At 36.2% G+C, this 26,793-nt stretch overlaps 1 protein-coding gene across 1 annotated transcript in view; it reads right to left on the bottom strand.

The window, feature by feature from the left end:
- LOC128864086 (mucin-2) overlaps positions 1 to 26,008 on the bottom strand; it is an 83,796-nt gene extending 57,788 nt beyond the window's left edge. The window contains exon 1 of the mRNA XM_054103583.1: positions 24,999 to 26,008. Coding sequence (XP_053959558.1) covers positions 24,999 to 25,118 — 120 coding nt within the window. The 5' untranslated portion in view covers positions 25,119 to 26,008. The remainder of the gene's footprint in view (positions 1 to 24,998) is intronic.
- Positions 26,009 to 26,793: the final 785 nt, after the last annotated feature.

Raw genomic sequence — 26,793 nt, 5'->3', positions numbered from 1 at the left:
GCTACTCTGCTTGCATTCACACCCCTCCCCTTGTGCTTTTTGCACTTCTTGCATTTTATATTTGCATAGATGCTTTGCTCGAGCACTCCACCTCCAGTTGACGCAGTAATGCAAGTCGTCGCTGTTGCACATTTATCTACATAAGTAACTTCTTTGCAACCAGCATTGCCATATTATTTAAAATTTGTGCCTGGCCGCTGCGCATATGCATTTTTACATACACACATACCTACACACATTTAAGGATGTAAGTAAGGGTTAATGTAATGAGTGGCGGAGGCACAGAAAAGAAAGTGAGGCAGTTAAAAATGGCATAGGTATAACAAATATGGCTACTCACACATCTACACATACACATATATATGGTCTGTGAGTATATGAGTTTGTAAGCCACTGACTGTTGGCTCGTACGCTATTCATGCATGCATGAATTAGCGTTTGTCTGGCGACGTCTGCCACGGCAAAGTCTATGCATACAGAGCATGAATGGCAAGCACAAGTTGGATGTGCACTGTGTGTTTGTGTGCGAGTTGTGGTTGACGAATTTTCGCGTTGGTGACAAGCGCATATTTTCACATTACTTAACTTTTTTTGAGGATTTTTTTGCTTGCTCATCCATTTTTTGATTTTTACTTTCTGTTTTTTGCTTGATCCTTTAGGTGCAAATAAAGGCGCGACATGATGAGCCGCTTTCGTGGCGTCGACAATTGTGGCTTGGAGTGCCTTAAGTGCTTGGCTGTGTACTCTGCGCAAGGGGAAATTACATATTTGTAAGGAAAATTTTGCTAACTAAATTTTTTTATAATAACTTTTCTACTTTTATGTGCAAAGTGTATGATTTTTTGACAGTAATCAGTTTTTTTTTATGCAAAATGATTTATGGTGTGATGTGTGGCACAGAAAAAAAAATTAAAAAAAAATTAATATAAATAAAAAATAGTTTGCGGTTTTCCATGGTAGGCTTGGGATATGCAAGCATTAAAAATTGTATTATCATTATTTTATTTTTTTTGTCATAAAGCGTTTGTTTGTATTCAAGGAAAATGGTCTTTTGGAGCGAAAGGTAAAGCGGTGCTTGTGTATCTGTAAAGAGCGGTTAGATTCACGAACAGAATTCGGCGAACTTCCAATTACTGCAACGATGAAAAAAGCTATTATTATTATTTTAATTTATTCAATTTTTTTTTTTTTTGTTAGATGGAATCTTTTCTAAGTTAGGTTGGGTTGCGATATTTGCTACTCTCCACGGGTCTCCAAGGCGGACTTAACTACAACATCTACGTCTTTTTTATGGATTGCCTAGATGAGAGTCTAAGCAGTTTTATGAAACTCACAAAACAGTGCATAATAGTGGAAGCTGAATTCTCTGCTCCCACGAAAGCTCTCGTCAACAGTAGAGGCCATATAAGATCAATGCTGATCAGCCAAGTTAACTCAGCTTACTCTTAATTAAGGAATTAAAATATAGAGAAAAATAAAGTTGATATAAGACTTAAGGAGCACAGATTTTTCTTCTTTTCAGGTGGAGGATAGAGATTTTTTTTTTTTTTTTTTTGAGAATTTTTTTTTACAAGACGTCACCGCATATGAAATTTCTCTACTGACTGTCGAGGAACAAAATTATTTTCATATTTCATGTCCAAGCACTAAAAACAGAACTTATGATTTTATTGTTGATAAGCCATGCATTTGCAGAATTTGAGGACCACGTCAAGCATGCATTTTGTTAAACTAAAATTTTTAATAAAATTTAATTCTGATCAAAATATTTGAAATTTCAATCAAAATTTTTCGAATTTTCACAAATCTTGTATATACAAAATTTAAAACTTTGATTTATACAGAATTTTTTCTAAAGGGTGGTTAAGTTTCAAAGGCCGGTGTTGATTTAGAATAAAATACAATTTTTGTAAAAAACTATGGTTATTTCGTTTTATTATGATAATATTGGTATGGCTCAATTACGTATATAACAAAATATTGGTCAAATGGCCGCCGCGGCTTCGGCGGCACACCTCCATCCGATGGTCCAAATTTTTGATGACGCTGAGGCATAATTGAGGTTCTATGCCGTTAATGTGCCGAATTATCTCATCCTTTAGCTCTTGAATTTTTTCTGGCTTATCGACGTACACCTTTTCTTTCAGATAACCTCAAAGAAAGAAGTCCAACGGTGTCGTTGACGTTTAGGTGTGGTGCACATTCAACATCGGCCCTTGAAATTTAACCACCCTTTAGAATAAAATACATTTTTTACAAAAATTTAATAGAAATTGAAAAAACAAAAGAAAATTAGTAAAAACTGGACAAAATGTTGTGGTACTATAATTTTCTCAAGGGAAGTGAATGGTAGATTCGCCATTGAAATCTCCACTGACGGTTCTAAGATGAACTGTGGTGTGGGACCTGGCCTCTATTCGGGGCCTCTCAAATTATCCAAATCAATAAGACTTCCTGGCTATGTCAGCGTGTTCCAGTCAGAACTATTAGCAAACAGAGAATCATGCAAATCACTACAAGACCATAAAAAAATTGGTGCAAGGGTAGCCATCTTTTTAGACAGTCAAGCAGCTATCAAAGCTTTAAATTCCAATTCCATTTCATCCAAACTAGTCTTACAGTGTAGAAATGAAGTAGAATTACTTGGTCATTGACTTCCAATTACTCTGATATGGGTTCCCGGTCATAGGAAAATAGAGGGTTATGAGATAGCCGACGGATAGATGGCGGCCGACGTAGCCGAATGGGTTTGTGCGTGATTACCATTCGGAATTCACAGAGAGAACGTTGGTTCGATGGCAAACCTCCGAGTGTATTTCTGCCATGAAAAAGCTCCTCATAAAAATGTCTGCCGTTCGGCGCACACCACAAATAGGAGGAGGAGCTTGGCCAACACCCCAAACGCGCCAATTATATATGAGATAGCAGATGAGCTAACAAGAACAGATTCGGCACTTGACATGACAGAAGCGGTGGCAGTTGCTACCTCTTTCAAGACATCCATTGCTTCACACAACTATATTTTAATCGAAAAAAGGTGAAGAGAATTAACTGCATGCACCACGACTAGAAAAACAAAGCCGTCGATCAATATCCAGAGGACGAATTACCTGTTAGGTTGCTCTCGCTCAAGCATCTCATGTATCACTGCAACCCTTACAGGTGGCTGGATGGTAGGGGATTATGAAATCAGACTTAACCTTCCTTTCAATCTCAGGCTTTTCCAGGTGTAGCTAGAGCAAGACTTCGCCCTTTCGGTAAGCCTTTCGTACAGCAAATTAATGAAATCTGAGACATAGAGGTAACAAGTTTGCTACTTGGATCTTACAAAAATTATCTGACTAAACCACCAAAAACAAAAAACAAAACCACTGACATCACCCGAGAGGAAGGATAGTAAATCGGCGCTAGTCGCTAATTAGGATTATTTCAATATAAATTTTATATTTAAGCACTTTAGCAACAACGAAAACATAGTTTATTCACACACAGGCGGTATTTGGAAGCTTCAGGTTTTATAACACGTAAATTTCTTCTTTAATGCCGCCCAACAAAAAATAAGTCTAACGAAATCAAATCGGGCTGAAATGATGTCAAACTTCAGGGTAATTATTTAATACAAAATAAACTAATTCCATGTTGCAGCACGACAGCTTTTTTAGCTGTTTAAATCAAAAATATCGTTTACATCAAAAATTCCAAACACTAATTGGGCCACCCTTTATATCTTTTTGATGTTAAATCATTATCCGTACCTTAAAAGGTCCCTTAAGAATTCTCACCCAAACACACCAAAGACTGAATTGTACCAAAAAAGTTGTAAGCAAATACAAATTTATAAATAAAAGAATCGGGTAAGCCCACAAAGTCGCAAAGAAAGCAAATTGGTTGCGTTGCTATAGACACTTTGCCCCTTCGGAGCAAACCACTTGCACTGTCACTTAAGAAACGCTGCCACTTTGCTTACCACTTTTATCTTTACTCATTTGTAGCTGCAAGAACGACCGGCCCCACGCTTTACTACCATAAACCCAGAAAGTATTATTTTTTCTGTACTTCTTTGCATTTTTAATATTTTTTACTTTCCACTTTTTTGGTGGCTTGTTAATATTTAATATTAGGGTATTGAGTTGTTCTATTCAAAACAGGCGGAGAAAGCTTATATTCTGTTACTTACCGCTAAGATGAGAGTGTTTTTTTTTTTTGTTTTCATTTTGTATTTCCTTCTACTTTACTTTCTTGTCTGCTTGAACTTTTCACCATGAATACATTCGCTGTAGTCTGAAAGGGTGAGCACACACATACATACTTATATGATATATTTAGGGTGTTGAAACTTTTGCGCCAAGTAGCCAAAATAGTGGCAGCAGCAGCTTTTCAAGCAGCGGAGTACAGATTTTTTTTCTTCTTTTTTTTTAGTGGCGTAAATTGGCATGTCCACTCATATGTATATAAGTGTACGTGTATACATTAGTATGTAGATATATACATACAGGTGATTCATAGTGAGGAGCTTAACCCTGTCAAACTACTCAGCAAACCTTCTAGTTCATAAACTGGTATTTGTAGGAAGAGCTCAAACTAGTTCGAGAGTGGCTTGCATTATACTAGTTGCAAAATGCTCAATTGGGGTTGTATGCAAAACAGCTATTTTTCTGTTACTACAATATATAAAATAGTCTATAGGTCCCTCCATTTGTGGAACAACATCAAGGCGAATACCACAAATACGAGGAGGAGCTCGGCCAAACACCCAAAAAGGGTGTACGCGCCAATTATATATATATATATATCTTTGTTCAACTTGAATTTTCATCGTTAAATTCGAAGAACACACTCGAGCTTAACTTGTTTACAATAGCACAGAACACAAACTATGTGACATATCACGCTGAAATTTGCCATGGAAGCTTATAACAGTCCTACCAAAAAACAAAAAATTTATTTTTGCCATATGTCATCCGCGGACCGTTTTATTGATAACGTCTCGTTCATATTTGAGCAGAAGGTATACATATATATATATATATATAATATCTATAATCTTTCGTCCACATCATCTGTAGAATTTCCTGGCCAAATACCATCGGCAACGACAAGCTGTGGGGATCAACAAATGAGAAGCCCATCCTAAGGCAAATCAATAGCGGAAAGTGGCAACGGATAGCTCTCACGATAGAAAACCACCAGGTAGCATCACGAGAATGTCACTGGACTGGAACGTGCAAGGGAGCAAAGGTCGCGGTCGGCCAAAGATCACTGGGAGCAGGTCGATGTTGTGCAAGCTAGCAGATGCCGACATCACAAGGGACGGGGCAAAAACAAAAGCCTAAGAACAGTTTACAATGGAAGACCATTGTCGAGATAATAGAAGAGTCTTAAATGATTGCAAACAATTGAAATTATTACTTCTAGCGAATTCGATCCAACCCACCGTTAGAATACTATAAGAACTATATAACAGTATTTACTCTGTGTTAAATAAATTTTTTGAAAGGGCATTTTTGACAAGTTAGACAATCCAATTGCAATCCTAACAATTTATTTAGAAACTTTGAAAAAATTTCGGCTATGCAGTGTTTTAGCTCATAAAGTTTTGCAACAATCATATTGAGATTTAGGCGGCCTCGGTTGTTTAGCGTAAGTGTTTGCCATCTCAGAGGTTGTGGGTTGTGGGAATCCCACGTATCACACGGTCCTCGCACTTTTCCAAATGTACCTACTTTCCCTGTTTTTAAAAACCAAAAATAACAAAAATTCCCATTCCATTCCTCAACCGCAAAAAAACTTATCCTTTCCATCCTTATTCCCGCACCGTAATCTGCGCATTATTTGCATTGTGGCTGCTAAAACAAACAAAAAAACAAAGAAAAACACACAGTTACAGATGCATCAGTGGCGCCAGCAAGAGGAAGCGGGCGACCGCGGTAATAGCGCAGACGCACGAAATTTAGCGAAGTCCTCAACCATTTGTGCGATTCTTCTGCCAGAAAAATGTGAGACACAGATGGCGCTCCAAGCAGTAAGAAGGCATTGTTCCTAAGCAACGACAGGTGGGCATTTCCACTACTTAGGACTGGTAGCGGCAGGCTAACCCCCTAACCTGTCAGAACTCGAAACAGATTAACGAAACCAACGCAAGACTGAATCTTGTCGAGGCTCTATGCTCCCGAGAGGAGTGAACAAGGAAAAATAAAAACTCACATTTGAGACGGCCTAAAAATCGTGTTGCTTTTTGTATGAATGATCGAAATTTGTTTGTATAGTAGAAACCATCAATAATCTTTAGGAAAAAAAATTTCAAAAATTAGCACGATTTTTTAAACATTTTAAACTTTACCTTTATTAACAAAATTTAATGGGCAAAAAACTACATATCCAAAATATTTCTAAAAATTCTGATTAAAACTTTTGAAATTTTGATAAAAATTTGTTTTTTATTTTTTTTTAATTCTGCTCAAAGTTTGAGACTTAGATTTATATGGGTTTTGCAGCAAAATTAACTATATTTTCATAAAAAATTAATCAAATTAAATAAGAAGCAAATAAATTGTCGAAACCAGACAATAAGTCAAAACGCTATAGAATGTGACAGTGTTTTCGGTTCTATGACAAAATGTTGCCCTACTACGGTGCACAAATTGTTCAATGTTGCACTCATCCCTGTAAAAGGGCATGTTTTTTGCCGGCTCAGAAAAGAGCACAAACACTGGAGGTATGTATCTATCCTTGTCTAACGCACGCATGTCTTAATAGTAATCTTTTAAGTAGTCAGCTGAGTTTCAAGGTAACCAACTCCTCACTCAAGGCAGAAAATTTGTCTCCTTTTTCTTCGTTGAGAATCAAAAACTGATTTGTCTCGCCGATTTGTCACTTATTTTAGAATCGAACAATGGATGGCAATGAAAAGGCAACATTTTTTGTGAGAAATGAAGTCGACATAAAAATGTTATTGGATGCAAGAAACTAAATTTTTTAATATCAAGAAATGTGTATTTTTTTTTTGTGTTTTTTTTTTTGTTTTGTGAATAGCTACAATAATTTAAGTCAAACAATAAATATAAAGGTAACAAGTAGTTAATGGCAATGTCTTAATATTATGAAAAATAAAAAAAAAAAAACATAAAAAAATTAAATATTTTTGAAACATTAATTTATCATATTTTATTTACTTTTTCAGCCTATCCGAAACTGATGATTTTCGAAGCAAATTAGACTACAACTTTTTGTGTCCCTTATGAGCTATGACAGTTCATTTACTGACGCCATTCTGATGCATATTCTGACAATTGACATTTAGTAGGTCTCTCTGCATTAATTTGCCAGTTGCTCGTATTGGGAGAAATAGAAGACCAACTACAATAACGAGCAGCTGTAAAGCAAACTGGTACTAAGGTAGTTCAGTCCCTGCAGGTTTCACTGTGGGGTTATAACACCGAAATAAATTTAGTAACGGAATATACATAAGTATGTTTGCATGTATGCATATATTTGCTGGCACATCGCGATTGTAAGCGTAGAAGAGTGAATGGCTGGCGAATAGTGAATGTGCAAGGTTTATTTACTCGTCTCTATGTGCATAAATTTGTATTTATGTAAACCACTATTACATTTCAAAAAAACAAAAACACAAACAAAACAAAGCAAAAGAAACATATCGTATTTTCTGTTTCTTAGTTTCCACTTCTATTTTCTTTTTGCCACTTTTTAGCAATTTCTACCTCTGCTTTTGCCAAAAAAATAAAACTGATTTGGGCTTCTTTGGTAGAATTTCATGTATGGCCGCCAGTTAATTAGGTATGCTGGAGTAATTCCGTGAGTGCACTTAATGCTAATGATGACGCAGTGTTGCAATTTCGGTGCGCAACCACAAACAGTAACACGTAAGTAGTACAACATAAAAAACAACTACAATATTTTTTAGTCAGTGCCAACATCTTTTTTTTTATTTACTTTTTTTTATTTCTTTTTGTTTTTTTGCCTACACTGCATGTTGAGTTTGCTACTGTGCTGATGTGTTCTGGGTTGAATTGTTGGTGTCCGGCAAAAGATACGATCAGTTACAAGAAGAAGAGATATGAAAATGCAGTTGAGGTTGGTTGAGCATTTTTTTAATATTTTTATTTGTATTCATTTCTTCTTTATAAATGTACTACGCGCAATTTCATAGAATCACTTGTTTGAAAATAACTCAAAATAGTAAGAAACCCATAGAAAAAATCTGCTAATAGCGCCTGTCGTTGACTTTTATGCTTGTAACGTGGCAAAAAGGCAGATCCTCCTACTGAAGTAGTGCCGATTTGATGAGCCATTGACCGAATGAGGTTAAGAGGTACAGATACTTTTGCAAGTGAGGACAATCAGTTCACTCTGATGAGCATGAAATTTGTTTCGCAGAACAATAGATTACTCGAATAAAAATTTTCTTTATATAAATATCCTTTAGTATTTTTCCACTGAAATTCCTTATGCAAAATTTACGAAGCAAAGCGTGGAAGAAACGAAAAAACTCACCTTATTTCTCAAAGCGAACACAAAGACTAAAATCTACAATGGCAATATCTACGTATGTATCTCGTATACTCACTTATAGCACTTTGATTATGCCGGGAGCAAAAGGAATGCAACTGCTGCTCTGCCGGGATACTAAAGTGCATGCAGTAAACGTCATAAGAAAGTGTACGCCATATATTGACAAGTTTAATTACTTTTCAATAATTTCATTACAATTTTAATTATTTAAAAAATCAACTTAACTAAAATTTATTTAAAATATAAATAAAATCATACCATAAAAATAACCATATAAAGAAAAGTTTCGAGCTTTGAAAAAAAATTTTAAAATTCGGCAAATTTTTCATCAAAATATCAAATTAGAATTTTTATAAAAATTTCAGGTATGCAGTTTTACAAATCATTGAATTTAGGTGCAATAAAGTGTAAATTTCAAGCAGATCAAAAATCACACTGAATTTTGGAAATTTTATTCGCACGTGGCCTTCTACATTTTCTCAATTTAACGCCTACTCCACATTTTTTATAAGGAAGAAAACACCCAACACCGTCAACAGAAAAAATTGTCAAAAATCTACGCGATTTCTAAAAGAGGTAATTTCGAAATAGCGTAAGCGGTTATTGCGCCAATCAAGAATCAAGAATCTAGAACCTGCTAAAAGAATTTGGTTAACATTTTTTTTTAAATATGATTTATGTAAGGGTTTTCCAATAAGAGGGGTTATTTTGATATTTAAAGAAAAATGCTATTTTGTCATATATAAATGATCGGATGTTTATTTCATTATAAAGAGGAAGGTATGCCGTTAATAGTGGAAAATAACATCACGCAAATGACCTGACGCTTACAGGACAATATCCTTTTCATTAAATTTCACATAACCGAATTGCAAAGTGGCTGCTCTATGTCCTCTATAGACTCACGAATTTCATCTTTTAGGTCTTGAATCGACCATGAGCTGTTAGCGTAGACCTTCTCTTTCACGTGGCTCCAAGGTAAAAAGTCACAAGGTGTTAAATCACAAGATCTCGGTGGCCAATTGTGATCACCTCTTCGAGAGATAATACGGTCCGGTATTTTCCCGTAAAAGATCAATGATTTCCTTGCTTGTGTGGCACTTAGCGTCGTCTTGTTGAAAATACACGTTGTCCAGATCAATAGCGTCCAATTCCGGTCATAATAATCGTTATAATACCTGTTAATATCGTAAATAATACCTGTTATTGGAAAACCCTTTATATTTCTAGGAGTAACATAATTTTTACCTACAGTTAATATCGGCCAAGCTGTTTTCAATGATTAATAAGTATTTTCGCACTTTAGAGACTTTATGGCAGTTTGACTGTCAGAGTAGATAATGATCGGGTGTTAAATTTCAATTTGCAATGCTGTCACGGCAATATAATAACAATAAATAAAAAACACACAAAAAAAATTAGAAAAGAAAACTGGGCTGCGATTTATCGAACTACCAGATCACTACTACCAGACCAGTGTAGTCTGAAACTATAAAAATGGAAACTGCCTTAAAATACTTGGGTGTTAGAATTGACAGTAAACTGACAAACTGAGCGCAAACTAAACATGCAGCGGAGTAATGGAGAAATCAGTTATCCAGGCTGTTGGCAAACATTGGTGGACCAATAGCTAGCAAACGGAAACTACTTATGGCAATTACCCAATCGGTTTTGCTATACGGGTGTGAAATTTAGGCTGCACTCAAAACAATACGAAGACGTAAGACTTAGGCAAAAGTTCGAAGGACAGCTGATTTCCGAATAATAGCGGCATACCGCACAGTATCAAAAGCTGTTGCATTAGTCACAAGCAGATCGACCCCGATAGACCTTCTAGCGATGCAGCACCAACGGCTTTGGATTCAAAAGAAAGAAGCCGCGTATTTAGAAGAGCAGCATTAAATCCGAGCGCAAACAATCCACATATGGCAAGGCAAATGGCACAAAGAAGCTACAGGAAGATGGGTATGAACCCACAAAATAATCAGCGACATTCAAATTTGGTGCAGCAGAGGTTTTGGGGAAGTAAACTTTTACATCACACAGTTGTTCTCCAGCCACGGTATTTCAATCAACACCTTTTCAAGTTGTTCAAAGTAAATTCTCCCTACTGTGTACGCGGTGACAATTTATCAGATAACGCAAGGCACACATTTTTCGAATGCAAAAGATAGCAAAAAGAACGCGTACGACTACTTTTGTTAGTAGGAAATGTAACGGCCGAAAATATAGTCTCAAAATTATAGAAAAAGAAGAAAATTGGGGAAGATAGCTTTCTATATTGCTAGTGCAATAGGGGTCTCCACGCCGAAGTTATGCGAGAGCGGTTCCGCAGTGAATACATAAGTTCGGGTAACACATGCCACTGGCGCAATGGGTTGAGATGCATAAAGGAATTTTTTAAACTCATCAATTACAAAAACACTTTCCAACCTACTAACTGATTAAACACCAAGCTCCATGATATTGTATCAACTGCCCTTGTGATGTGTATATGAGTAATTCTTCAGTTCTTAAACAAAATAATTGTCTACTGGTTCTTTTAGCTTTAGGGATACCTTAAATTGATCTGTAACTGAAGATGAAGTGAGAACACTAATATTCTCCAGCGTGCCAGCATTTTTTAATTTAAAAATATACCAAACATGTTAGGTAATGCAACCAAAACGATTTAAAACCTTTGCAGTCATATTAATTAAATAATAGATTTCAACTGCACCCTTTCAGTCTCTCTCTATGAATAAATACTGCAGAATTGCACTATCACGTCTTTCTAGCTACTCATGACTGGTAACACATTTTGCAGTCATTTGGTGGTATTGTCCACAAAATATTTTATTTAATTAGTAAAAAATTAAAAGGCTCATAAAATTATTTTATAACTCAGGTTTTACGAAGCATTTATTTTACATAGATTCATTGAAAAACTCGTATGGGTTTCAAAAACTAACTCATATAAAATTTGTATATACAAACCATTTCCATTCCCACTTAAGGGGTCCCGGTGGTCTAGAATTTTCAAAAACTCGATCTTTTCTTTATAATATTTCGAAAGTATATGCTTTTAAGAATATACTGTCAAATTTTTGGAAGGATATTCCCAGTATTTTCGATTCTACAGCCCTTTTAGCACATAGAGTCAGATTCGCCACGCGGCCACTCTCAAAACTTAAAACTCAATTATCTCAAAAAATTGTTTAACGGCCCGGTGTTTTAGTAATATGTTTCACAACATCAATGGCTATCGCCCGTACTAGAATCATATTATTATTTCAATTGTTTCGTATTTTTTTCATTGAAAAACCGAGAAAAACTCGATTTTTAGATTGTCAAATTTAAAACCGCGCCATTTTGTCAATTTTTTTTTTTTTTTTTTATTCTAGTACGGGAGTTTTTGGTTTTTGTCTTTCAGATAAATAAAAGAGCCAAAATGGACAACACCGTCCAGATCCAACTTTTTGAGAGGGTCAACTTCCGCGCCATTTTTAAAATTATTAAAATTTAATTTTTGTTTATAAAAGAAATTAAATATCGTTTTTCATTTTATTTATTGTAAAAAAAATTCCTGAAAATATCCTAAATTTTCGAGCTCTATACCACCGAGCTACCATACCCACAAAATCTTCGCTTGTGGAGCACAGAAAATACGCATGTGATCAACTGATATATCCATAGCATCCACTCAAAGCCACTGTGTGAGGGGCCCCATGAGGTGTGATTGGGTCGTACGTTTTTGAGAACATCATCGGCAATATGATCACTGTTACTAGCGAATGCTACAAGGCCATGATAAATGACTCCTTACTACCGGAATCGGCTGAGCATGTGGATTCAACAAGACGGTGCAACCGCACACGCAACACGGGCCATAATGTTGATTATGAAGGAAGCGTTTACTCACGTTTCGGAAATTTGACATAACCAGCAAGTGCGCCCGATTTAACCATCGCAAACTTATTTCTTTGAGGCTACTTGAAGTCACGAGTTTATGCCAATAAGCTTCAGGCAATCGAAACCCTTAAGGAGAAAATTCATCGGAGATCAAGGAAAATGCTATAAAACGGACACAAATGTGTATCAACACTGCCGGGAGTCAATTGATCAAGCACTAGCCAGTGATTGCTCGATGTAAAAAGGACAACTAACTAAGTAGATACTTTATTAGTGAAAATATAAATGAACATTGAATGAATATTATCTGAACAATTGTTCTTAAATTGCTTTAGTTCAAAGATACCTACTTACGCTTAGATTAAAGCAGGAGTCATTTATCACTATAGAGATCAATACTCTCTAATATCTAGTTACTTAAGAATGAAGTAAGGCATGAGGGCAACTAGTACTTATGCTACTCCGCGTTCGCCATGGCAGTTCTCAGATAAGAAGTGTAATAAAGTCTTACCAAACCGTGGAAAGCACCAAAAACCACTTTGATTCTTTTTAAGATAAATTACAGCTAGCATGTTTAAGAAAACTAATACCAAATGATTAGCTAGCAGTCGTCGTTTCTATTTTGCTGCCTATTTATGACAGAATTTTTTACTTGCGTCATTTTTCACTCTCAATTTATTGATAGCTAAACGCCACTTTACCATTATAAGCCGTTGCATAGTTATAAAAGAACGACATATTGACAAGTTTTGACTGAGAAACTCAAAAATGCGCTTAACTAAAACTGTTTGGGCTATAAAATTACGCACCCGAAGTGTTTAAAAAATTCTGATTAATGCAAATTTGGCGATTTTTTATAAATCTAGCAAAAAGTTTGAAACTTGGTGTATTAAGGTCTTTGTTATAAGCTATATTTGTATAAAAATAAAAAATTGAAATTAAAAATTAAATAAATAAATAGTTAAAACTTGTTATTCTGAGGCGCTTTTATAAATTTGCCACGGGATATATTGATCAAATGCCGCTTAACCACCAGTAAAGTAAGCGTTTGCAAAATGTGGAAGTAAAAAATGTTACCATGAATAGGCAGTAAAATAGAAACGACGACTGTTAGCTAACCATTTGGCTCAAATTTTCTCAAAAATGTTTGGTCGAACTTTATCTTAGAAGGCCTTCTGCTAGGAATCGGAGTGGTTCTTGGCGTTTTGCACGATTTGCTGCGCTTAATTTTGCTTGAGTAGTTGCAAAAGACTAGTTTTGTACTTGAAGCAAATTTCCTTTACTTTTTAAGCAACTTTTCAAAGTCAACATTCTAAATCTATTTTTTATCGTTACTTGGCTTTTATCTCTACTTTAACCTCATTTCGTATTTATTCAAATCCTTTGTCATCATTTTTCCATTTACTTTTGATGAATTTTGCTTTTAAAACATCACTGAGCTCTATGTTACACAGCATACATTGTATGCAACACTTTGTGGCACGAGCCAGCTGCTTAATGTAATTCATTGCAATCGACCCACGCGCGTTGTTTGCTTGTTGCTTAGCTTTTCAATTTATTTTTAAAACACCTACTTTGCTTATCGGCGCTACATTGTGTTATGCCGCAAGAAAAGCAGAAGCAAACACAACAACACAAAAACTCGTGCAACAATAGCATTAACTTTGAAGTCTTTCAAATACTCGTTAACGCTGGCGCTCGGCTACGCACAATGCCTTTTCTATTATGTTGCACCTGATATGCCACCTTCTTCAACTTCTTTTGCTGCCACATTGTGTAAGTGAATAAGAGCTGATGTTGCCACACAACTTCCTTGTGACAGGGAAATCAAGCATGCAAAATGTGAAGCGCGCACGTGTGTGTGTGTGTGTATAAGTGTTTGCGCAAGGCTGCAGCAACAAACAGGAGCAGCTCTAACCAGCCAACAAGTGCAACATGTGCAACACTGTCAACGTCAAAACATCACTATGAAGCCGGTGTGGCAAGAAGAGGGTAAGGTAAGAGGTATGTATGTATGTACATAGTTGCATGCCACACGAAGGCACCGATTGCGAGAATGCATGAAACGCAAGAGAGGAAGTCTATGCAAAGCGTCTGCCCCATAAGTGGTTTCCGATGCAACAAACTTATGAAGTGGCACGAGTGCAACAACAGCCACAACAACAACAACGAAAACAACAAATATACATACACAATACAAAATCATCACAATAATAATAATCAAAAAGCGAAATGCGACCAACAACAACAACAATAACAATAACGACTGGTTAAATATGAAGAAAAAGTTTTGATGCAACACAGCGCAGCAGCAACATCAATGTCACATAACAAGCAACTGTAACAGCAGTTTCAACAACAACAACAATAACAAACAGAGTACACAACACCACCCCATGCACATTCATATGCAAATTATGCGCAACAGCAACGACAAAGCACAACGACAGCAAGGATTTACTTGTGCTACTTGAATGAAAATTGAAAAGGCTCCACATGCAACATGCAATGAACGCCTATACACACACACACACATACATTAATGCGAATGTAGAGTTTGTTGCGGCGCAGAGTGCGCTGCCGGATGTGGCATGCAGATAAAGCAAACAATGCGCTGAAGATGTGCAACATGCAGACCAAGCGCGCTGGTGCCGGGTAGATGCACAGAAGCGGCTTGCTGTGCTGTGTGCTGTGACATTTGTTGGCTTTTTGACTTTTTCAATATTTTCTTACTGCGGCAGCCGTCTTGCTACTTCCTTTGCAACATGTACAACATCTTCAACTTCAACTTCAAATTCATTTCTTCGTTTCGGTTGCTGTATCTTTTTGTTTTTGTTTTGTGCACTCAAATACTCAAAGCATGTTGTCCTCTTCATGTAAATAAAGCTACGAGCTCGTTTGTCTTCGCTTGTGTTGTTGTTGTTAAGTTTTTGCCCGCATGCAGTTTTTTTGATTACATTTTTGTTATATTTTTGATTGTTGTTTACTTGTTATTGCAATTTTGTTTGTTATGTAATTTTGTGTTGTTTTCCTTTATTTTGCTTTGGGAGCTTTGTGTGTGTAGGTGCTTTTCTTATAATCATTGTATTTTTTTCACTATATTTTCATTAGCTTTGTTTACGTTGGCAAGGACGCAGAATATTTTAAATTTAAATATTTAGTGTACTTTAAGGCGCTTGAAGAGCAAATCAGAAAATAACAATATAGTTTCCATAGATGTAGAAAGAAATGCAAGAAATACCACTTTAATAGAAAAACAGCAAGAGAACAAAACGGCACTGCAAAACCTTGTTGCTAGGGTAGAGCTGGTCCTCGACAGGAGGGACTACGCTGTGGGCATCCTTTTAGACATAGAGGGGCGTTTAATAATGCCACTTTTGACTGTAAATGTAGCTCTGCTAGTAGGCGCGGCGTAGACCGGGTGCTAGTGATTAGGATTCGTTCGATGCTGGCCCAAAGAATCGTCTCGGTACGAGCAGGGGAAGATCTGCTGGTATCATCCGGAGTTAATAGAGGGTGCCCCCAAGGCGGTGTCCTGTCCCCATTGCTCTGGTGCATGATAATCGATCCTCTACTCACCACCTTAAACGATTCGGGAGTCTAAGCACAAGCATATGCGGACAATGTTGCTTGTTTGGTAACAGGCCCTTCGCTCATGAACATCTGCAGGAAAGTGCACAAATTTGATTGACACTTGGTGCTGTGCGAATGGGCTATCGGCAAATCCCACCCAGACTGGTATTGTCCGCTTCACCAGAAGGAGCAAGCTTGATGGACTCGTTCTGTCTAAGCTAAAATGAGTCACAATCCAGCTATCCAAGGAAATTAAAAATCTTGGAGTAATACTCGATAGTAAGCTTCTATGGAAATTATACATTGAAACAAATACATAAAAAGCACTAACAGCTTCCTGGCAGTGCAAAGGTGTCTTTGGGAAAACGTGGGGTCTTTCTCCTAGCAAGGTCCTATGGATCTACACGGCTGTGATAAGACCTATTATCACCTATGCATCAGTGGTCTGGAAGAGTCGACTCTCTCTCGTGGAAGTCAGGAGTACCTTATCGAGACAACAACGCACTGTGACCATCTGGAGCTTTTCCGACTACTTCAGTCCCGGCATTAGGTGCTCTGATTGGTTTGCCACCACTTGATACTTTCATCTATGGAGAGGCTTTCAAGGCCATCTGCAGACTGAAACACAATGGAAACTGGTACGCCACCTGTCTGGCATTGGAAAACAGGGAAGGCATGGATGACGATCCAACGATTCTCTCCATGCCCCTTGACTCCATGCCATCAGAGTCGTACTCGAAAAGAGATTCAATGTACTGCTGCCAGAGGCTTAGTTGTGGTCAAACTCAGAAAATGAGCCCGGCAAACGCTGTTTTCGCATTTTCACGGATGGCTCCAGGACCGAGCATGGTTGGGACTCTGGGGTCTACGTGGACTCCAGCAGGACAAAACTGCACTTTGCGCTTGGAATGCAGGCATCTGTGTTTCAAGCGGAGGTGTATGCGGTTCAATAAGCGATGAACTTTATTGTGGAAAACCGAGCGAGAGGCAGATCTATACGTGTATGCAGTGACAGCTAAGCTGCGTTTATGGCCTTAGACAACCCCCCAACCTCATCATTGGTAGTCGAGTTCTGTAAATCCAGGCTGAACTATGTCGGTAGATGCTAACATGGGTCCGAGGACACGTGGTATCGCGGGTAACGAGACCTCTGACTCTTTAGCCAGGATGGGCTCTGAGGCCAACTTCTTTGGTTCAGAGCCCGTTTTGCCACCCCCTTCTGCGGCCATCAAAGACACAGTTAGCAAATGGGTAACTACAACCCACAAGCGAGCTTTGCAGGCTGAGAAAGGCTGCAAATGGACTAAACTGATGTTACCGGTCATGTCCGATCGACTATCGCAAACCCTTCTGTCATTAAGCAGAGGGGAGTGCAGACGGCTGGTTGGACTAATGACGGGTCACTTTCGAAGCATATGGAAAGGTTGGGCATCTCAGACAATGTGCTCTGCCCAGCTTGTGAAGAGGAGGATGAGACGGCGGACCATTTTCTGTGCGTCTGCCCCGCCTTCACTCGAATCAGGTTTTAGGTCTTTGGCACTGATGTGTTAAGAAGCGACCACCTTGGCTCCTTGGCACCACAAGATCTACTCCGATTTCTTTGGAGATCAGGTAGGTTTAAACGAAATTAAAAGGGAGTCCAAGTGTAGTACAATGGACTCAATTAAGGTCTGAGTGGTGCACTTGCTAGTTGTCCCGACAAAAACCAAAAAAAAAAAAATATATATATATATTCGTCCGGCGGTTTCATCGACACTCATTTCTTGAAAGATGCGTAAAGAGCCACTCCTTCTGTAAATGGCAGTCCATATCAAATAATGATAGCAAACTTTTTATGGCCTGGAACGGATGGCATGACTTTAACCAGATGGCGCTGATTGCCATAATTTACCAGACATTTTCAATTTAATTAGAAGTTCGTGAAGCTTCCCCATACCATTAGACGTCGATATTCAGTAGCACTTGATATCGAATGGCTTAACATCGTTCGACTATTTTCTGAGGGAGCAACGGATATCATTGGTTATTTGGTCTTTACAGGCAAACTAGAGACAATTGCCGCCCTGAAGAGTAACATTACTCGCGTTCCTCATTTAACTAAATAATTAAATATTTATCTCTGGTGTCTTATGTCCCGCTAGGGAATGATGATGAATATCTGCCAAGCCAAAATAAGCTAGACACATAACTTCTGCAAAAGCTTTCTAAGTGAGGAAGAAGCAGAGACGAATTCCAACTTCTGCACCACTGCCCTGCTCTATCCAGAGGTAGATTCACTCTTTTAAGCAGACAATTGTTTAATGAGTCTGAAGATCAGAGTACTGAAAAAAAGAGAGATCTTCTAAATTTTTTTAAAAGTTTATACAGGTTTTGGAAAAAATAAAGGCAAGTTCCCCACATGGCATCACAATGGCTTTTAAGCCTGGTTGTATTCCATACTGGTCTTCACTGGAATCGTTGTTTTTATGTGGCGGATCCCAAACCCGGCGCACAACCAGATATCCTGGGCTGCTTCGCCTTCTCACATTAGCTCGCTCTCAAACAACTGTTTGGAAGCTAACCAAAGGATACTTGGGTGTAACCCAGAGGTTGTGAGCTGGACTGAATACAGAAGAATAGTTCTGGCCACTACACGGAACCATCCTTCATTCATCCCCAGTAAGTGAATGTGTAGCAAAGACCTCTCTCGCCCGACAAAACAAACACTCTTCATGCTCGTGCTACTGTATGGCGCCGAAGCATGGGTTGTGTCGCACACTGATGCAGCCGCTCTTGGGGGATTTGAGAGAAAGATACTTCAGAAAAACTTCGGTCCGTTTCGAGTTGACGATAACTACTACCGCCGAATGAATCACGAGCTGTATGAGCTCTACGATGATGTGGACATAGTGAAGCGCATCAATATTCAGCGCTTGACGTGGCCCAGCCAGCGCTGGATGCAGAAACTCCAGCGAAAAAGGTGTTCGTATGACAAGTTAGAGGACATTGACGTAAAGGAAGACTATGCAACCGGTGGAAGGACCTAGTCGAAGGAACCCCATCATCGCTTGGTGTAACAAATTGAAGAAAGCACGCGCAAAGCGAGACTTGTTAGAGACAACCATAATCCGGTAACGGGTTGTGGTCTTCGATCAGGCCATATAAGTAAGTAAATAAGTATCCCATAGTTGACAACGGCTACAATGTGTTCTAACCTAACCGATTTCCTAAAAGGACTTAATCGCCACGTAAAGTAAAATTTTCAAATAAATTTAAAGATCGAAAAAAATCTTCTTAGAAATAAAAAAAATAAATGACTGGCACGTAAACTTCTGTTAGGTGTTTAGCGGAGTTCCTCCACCCATATGTGGTATGCGTCTTGATGTTGTTCCACAAATGGAGGGACCTACAGTTTTATGCTAACTCCGAACGGGAAGCGGTTTTTTATATTTAGCACCTTTACAGCACTACTTATAATGAGCTACAATTAAATGTTGTTATCGAAAAATTTGGTACATTTTAGCACAAACTTTCATACGACGTTTTCACTTATGTGCTTTATTTGTTCGTTTCAGTGAGTTGGAAAATTCATCCCGCCCAAAAGGTGGAATCAACTCGGGAAAATTTTCGTTCGACGATTTATTCGAATTTTCGACGAGGATACCGAAACAAGACTGCATTAATAAATTTACTTCGATTTTTAGCGTTCAAGCACCACACTTAGTGAAACGCTGATGCAACGAGTTCCAACATGGCTATCGATCCTACATAGTGATATGAAATTCGTGATGAATTTCTGTGCGTCAATTAATAACGGTAGATGGTCATGTGATATATCGGGAGAAAGCCTCTCCGCCTCATGATATTTGCATGAATATTCGATATTGTATGAATATTTGGTCGTGGGTCAGATTTGTTCTCATTGGATCCTCGTACCCCATAACATTTGTGCAAAAGGGGAGTCGAATGATGCAAAGAAATGTTGAGGAAATGTGCCTTTATTTGAAGTTCAAATATGGCAGTTTTATATGGAAATTGACTGAGTACACTAATACTATCCGGACCAAAACAAAGTGTTCAAGAAAGGTTTTCATTTCAACGAATTAATCTTACATTTTAGCACTCATCCTACTTTTATTTAAACCATTTTCTCAGCTCTTTACCTCAGTCACTTGGAAATTTCTTTAACACCTCTATTTGCTTTCATGCTTTGCAAGGTGGCTATAACATTATTTTATTTTCCTTTCCGCCTTCTATTACGAGTAACATAAAGCCTATTAATGTGCTAACTTCTTTCTAAATAAATTCTCTTCTCATTCTCCCAACACTTCCAACAAACGAACTGTACTTGCATTTCTTCTTCTTCTTTCCACTTCGTTGGCCTCTCGCAAATCATAGCACATTTGTTTAATAGCTCACGGCTGCTTAGCGCACTTACTAACTAGCACTTTTATTTTATTACCTCCACCCTACACCTTTTACTCTTTCTCCTTTGCCGCCTTCACTGGCACTTTAGTCCCACTAAATAATAGTTTGGTATGTTTGCTTTGCTCTGGCTCTCGTCTCCACTACTACTATTAGCTACAGCTGTTGGTATGCGGCGCCTTAAGTGCCAATAAAAGTCAATCTTAACACTTCTCCTATATCCACTTAACCATTTCGCATATTTCACAAACATTCAATCGAGTGCATAAATCAGCTAATAAAGGCGGTGAGGAGAAAAGTAATGGAAATAGAGCTGCCAATGGGTAGTGTATTCAATCTTAGATTACTGAATGGGGCGGGCCACGGAGGAGTTATTGGGTTAAGCTACGTACAAGATTTGTGGATGGAGTTTCTATTAATAAAAAATAAGGTTCCTAAATAAAGTTGGTTAGCTTTAAATGGAATAAAACTTATATTGCCACATATACATATGTACATTCATGTTTATACACATACAAGTACACAGAATACGTCAGAGCTCGCAGTAAATTATGGCCAAATAATAATAATAATATACCATATATATGTACATATGTATGTATGCATAAAAGTATGTGAGGCTACGTGAGGTATAAGCACATAATCACTAACGGATATTGCAAGTTTTATGGAAGAATGTCATAACTAAGAAATCAAAAATTTCATGAAAACGACTTTAGAGTTTTAAATTTACGATTGCGTCTTAAGACATAATTCCTCCTAATGTGACCATTTTAGTATTCCCGTTATGAGATTTTATATAGCAAAGCAAGTAGCCACAGTGATTTCTGAATAGCTATCTCAAAAGGAATTTTTCCGTTAATGACGTGCTTCCAGCAAAAGAGGTATGTGAAGCCTTTTGCTGTTTTTAATAATATTTTTCCCAAAATTTCGTAGATGGAAAAAAAATTTTAATTTAGCATATGAATTATATTCCTCATCGCTGATTAGTTATCTCTAAGCATATAAAATGTCTCATATAAAAAATTTAGGTGTCTAAAAAAATGTTTAAAACAATAAATTGGAAAAATTAGAGTTTGTTTTGAATATAGTTGTAGTAAACTAAAATTAAAATTAAAAAAAAAAAATTTTCGGAAAACTTTAATGCACATACATTTTTTTTTATTAAAACTTTAAATATCTACAATATAATAAACAATGAATCGCAAAATGTGTTGGTAAGCGCATAACTCAACAACGCATGGACCAATCACAACTATTTTTTTTTTTTTAATTTTCCTAGAAGTCCAAGGATGGTTTGTACGGCGAGAAAAATTCGATAATTTCCTGGAAACCCCTAAAACAGCCCTTTTCTTTTCCCCATACAAGTATTGGGCGTTCGTGTAGGTGCGTGTTCGCGTTGGAGGATCTAATGCGTTTACACAAAAGTGATAACGATTTAAGGAATGATTTCATTCACAAATAATAAATAAAAATAGTTAAGTAAATTCTAAGATGCAGGGCTAAACAAATCCAAAAATATTTTAAAGATAAACGTATTTTAAGAAGAATCATAACCCATTTGGGGGTGCAATGATTTTATTAGCAGGAGATTTTCGTCAAACATTGCCAGTGATTCCACGATCAACGCCAGCTGATGAACTCAATGCACGTTTAAAGTCCTCCAATTTGTGAAAACATGTCAAGGTATTACGCTTAAGCAAGAATACAGGTATGCGTGTCGAGTTGCAAAATGACCAATATGGAGACATATTCTCTAAACAACTCATTGACATTGGAAAGGGCGAATTGCCTATAAACACCTTGTGTGGTTGCATTAACTTTCCTCAAAGTTTTTGTCAGTTAACTGGATCAAAAGGTGCACTTATTCAAAAGGTGTTTCCAGATGTTGCTCAAAATTACAGAAACCATGATTGGTTGAGCGAACAAAAGACATACATAGATGTAAACAAAAAACATAGATGTAAATGAATTAAATTTCAAAATTTAAGAACAAATTATATGCGAATTGAGGAAATATAAATCAGTTGATTCGGCTACAAACCAAGATGATGTCTTCAACTATCCGTCTGAATTTTTAAACTCGATGGACTTACCAGAATTGCCACCTCACAATCTTAAATTAAAAGTTGGATCGGTAGTTATAATATTGAGAAATATTAACCAACTGCGTCTTTGCAACGGCACACGGTTAGTGATAAAAAAATTATTGAACAACGTGAGGAAGCAACTATACTGAAAGGAAAGTATAAAGGAGAAGACGTTTTGATACCACGCATCCCAACGATTCCGACTGATGTACCATTTAAACGACTACAGTTTCCAGTGCGGCTTGCTTTTGCAATGACCATAAATAAGTCCCAGGGGCAATCATTAGGTATTTGTGGTATTAATCTAGAAAAGTCATGTTTCTCACATGGTCAATTGTATGTTGCCTGTTCCCATGTTGGAAAACCATCAGATTTGTTTGTATATTCACCAGGTAATCAAACAAAAAACATTGTATATCATAAAGCACTACAATAAAAATAAAACAGATTTTTGTTAATAACTATGATTCACTTGATTTACAATAAAGCGATTACTGAAAACTTACTTACTTATTTTTTTCATTATTCTTTATTACACATATCGGTGTATTATTAACATTAACAATAAATAATTAATTATCTCTACCATATGTTTTGTCATTGAAGCACCCACTTTAAAAATATTTGGCATCCACTATCTCCTTAGATTATTTTTCAATCAGGTTTGAACCTTAAGTTCCCCTCTTAGTTTGAAGCCCTCTGGCAAACATCCTAATCGGGGTTTTTAGTGGGTCCCAAAAGGGTGGCCAAAGTTCGTGGAAGCGAAGATACTTAGGTCACCCGAGCTGACCCTTTTCTTTAATTCTCCTGAACAGAACCGTCACCATGATGATAGGGCGGTGTGTGAGGGTCAGCAGAGTAAAAACGTCTTAAAGTCGAGATATAAACTGCCACATTCAAAATCTATTTGTCAGAATGAAGTCTGTCGGGTCCGCTAGCTTATTATAAAAACAGTTTTAATAAAATATTTGAAATTTAAATATTTTTGAAAAAAGTTTTAATAAAAAATGTTGAACAAATTTTAATGACTTCAACCTGTATGTATTCAATATAGTTGTAAGTTAAAATTAAAATTAAAAAAAGGAGATTGGAACACCTTAATAAACTTAAAAAAAATTGTATTAAAATTTTAAATATCTGAAAAAAATTTGAATAAAAAATTTTGAAAAAGTTCTAAGGTCTTCAAACTGTATGCATTGAATATAGTTGTAGTAAACTAAAATTGAAATTTTTTTAAAAACATTTTTGGAAAACTATGATATAATGAACTTAAAACAAATTTTATTAAAACCTTAAATATTTGAAAAAAAAACAAATTTGAAACAGTTTTAAGGAACTTAAACTGTATGTATTGAATATAGCGTAGTAAACTAAAATTGAAATTAAAAAAAAAAATTTGGAAAAATTTAGTGCACTTAAAAAAATTTTATTGAAGCTTTTTTTAAATATTTAAAGTTTTAAATTTAAATACTTTGGAAAAAAGTTTCAATAAAAATTTTTAAAGTTTTAAATTTAAATATTTTTGAAAAAAGTTTTAATAAAAAATTTTTCATTTAAATATTTTTGAAAAAAAATTTAATAAACATGTTTGAAAAAATTTTACGAACCTAAAACTGTGTGTATTGAATATATATAGTTGTAGTAAACTAAAATTGAATTTTTTTTTTAAGTTTTGGAAAAATTTGGTGCACTTAAAAAAACTTTTATTAAAAATATCTTAAAAAGTTTTTTTAAATATTTTAAGTTTTAAATTTAAATATTTTTGAAAGAAGTTATAATAAAAATTTCTTAAAGTTTTAAATTTAAATATTTCTGAAAAAAGTTTTAATAAAAAATGTTTGATATAAATATTAATAAAAAAAATTATAATAGAAATTTTTGAAAAAAATTTAAGGACTTAAAACTGTGTGTATTGAATATAGTTGTAGTAAACTAAAATTGAAACTTTTTTAAAAACATTTTTTGAAAACTTTAAAGAACTTACAGAAAATGTTATTAAAACTTTAAACATTAAAAAAAAGTTTTAATAAATTTTTTTTAAGTTTAAAATTCAAATATTTTTGAAAATGCAAGTTTTAATAAAATATTTTAAATTTAAATATTTAAAAAAAAAAGTTTTAATAAAAAATTTTGAAAAAGATTTAGTGACTTCAAACTGTACTTATTGAAAATAGTTGTATATTAGTAAACTAAAATTGAAATTTTTTGAAAACTTTAATGAACTTAAAGCTGACCTTTAGAGTAGTTCAGTGAATTATTTTGTACTTATAAACGAATGAATACAAGAATTTCTTTTTTCAATTAATGGAAATAAATATATTCTCAATTCAGTATAAGCATAATCATTGCAATATTAATACAAAATTAAACATTCGACTATTCAAAAGAATTAATAAAAATTTAAGACCAAAAACTTTCCTCTAATATGATAGAATCTTCTGATGGAAAATTCCGCTTAATAAACAAGTAAAAGTAAAAATAATGATCAATAAAAATTGCTACACTCACCACGGCGCGACACGCCGGCGTCCGATAGATGTCGCTAGCACCAGATAGGCTCTGAAAGTATTTTTTTGTGCCGTAAACGGTATCCATTTTCGTGCTCCGTACGTAGTCCACTGAATTCATAAAATATTATTTACACTACGTAGCACGCTTTCTTTTTTTGTTCGGTTGTTGTTTTTTTTTTTTTTGTAATTCACAAATTCGCGTTTTCTTCCCCTGCCTTTGATTGTCGAAAAATCTCAAATAGCCTTCAGTAATTTAAATTTCACACAACTTTCCCAAATTTTCACAAATATTAAGTATTTTCGCCTTAATTTTCTGCCTGACACATCACAAATACCAACGTTGGCCAACGCCTGCAAGCAACATTTTGCTAAGAGGATGCATGCAACTTTATTGTCATTTCACGCGTCACTCACAATCATTCGTGCAACATCACCACTGGCTGAGTGACACCGCGTGAATATACGCGGAGGTGAGCACAGCAGTGGCAGGCGGTGTAGGGAGAAAAAATATGGGTGTGCGTGTGTGTGTGATGTCGCGTGAAAATATATTAATAGCATTAACTAATGAATGAATGAAAAAAGCGGAAAAGTGCAGCTGTTGCTGTTGACGCTTAATAAGCGTAATGAAATTGAGTACGCAGAAGTTGCTGTTTATTTTTTTCTGTTGCTGCTGATGCTGTCACTGGCTACCACTGCCGCTATGAGTGGTGTTGTCAACTGGCAGCAACTGTCGCTGACTTGGCTAGCAAGTTGGTTGATTGGTTAGCTGGCTGGGCTCGTTCGTTGTTCGAGTGCTCGAGTGTTATGGTGTTGCTAAAGGCGCCGCATGCTTTTTTGTTGTTGTTGTTGGCAGCATTAATATCTATGCTTGTTGTCGGTACGATGATGATGGACGCTGATGATGAGCGATGGGCTGCCGTTGGCTGCTTTCTTTGCTACTCTACGCACGTTGTGCAACGAGCTCGTGTTGCAGGTGTGAAAGGTAATTCTCGATTGAAGTTTTTTGTTATTTTTCTGCAAAAAAATAAAAATATTAATTTTATTAAATAATCCTTTGGACACTACTTTGGGTAATAATTTTCCATATAATAAATTTGTTGGATGGAATTCCTGTCCTAGTTTTCCAAAGGTTTTTTAACGCAGCGAGGAAGGCTAAAACAGTTAATTTAAATATTTTCTGTTTTTTATTTATGGTATCAGGTTTGATTTTTTTTTTTTTGGCTTAAATAGGCAAGGTTTGACATTTATGGGATCAAAAGCAACAAAGTTGAATTGGATGTATTCTGCAAAGTGACGTTAGTTTTTTATGTAAATACTAAAAAGAAAGTTGGTCTGTTATGTAATTTTTGCCCCGTCCTCAATGTGAAGTCGGGTGCGAAATGAAAAACCGCACTTTAAGTGTGTTGCAGGAAATTCCCTAAAATCTGTAAAGTATTTAAGTTATCGCTACAAATTCTTAATAATTAATTGGTTAAAAATTTAAACCTCACACTTGAGCTTAGCTTAACACCCGAGCACTAGTCAGAATCCTACTTACTCTTTTAAGAAAAAATAAAAAATGTCCGCGATACTTTGCTTCTATTGGCTCACAATTGGTCATTCAATGAGTTGAGCAGTTACAGAAATGAATTGGGTGAGAACATAACAGTTCTGTCAGCGAAGGGGTGCGTAAGTAGAACGAAGGGGAATATACGAGTAGGTAGAGCGAAGAGCAGCATTGCTCTGTTACGGCGAAGCGGAAAACAGGCAAAGGTATATTTATTCTCACACCTACGATTTCTGCTCATACGCAC

The sequence above is a fragment of the Anastrepha ludens genome, chromosome 5 (assembly GCF_028408465.1).
Source record: "Anastrepha ludens isolate Willacy chromosome 5, idAnaLude1.1, whole genome shotgun sequence".
NCBI classification, from domain to species: Eukaryota; Metazoa; Arthropoda; class Insecta; order Diptera; family Tephritidae; genus Anastrepha; species Anastrepha ludens.
This window is presented reverse-complemented; position numbering and strand designations above follow the sequence as displayed.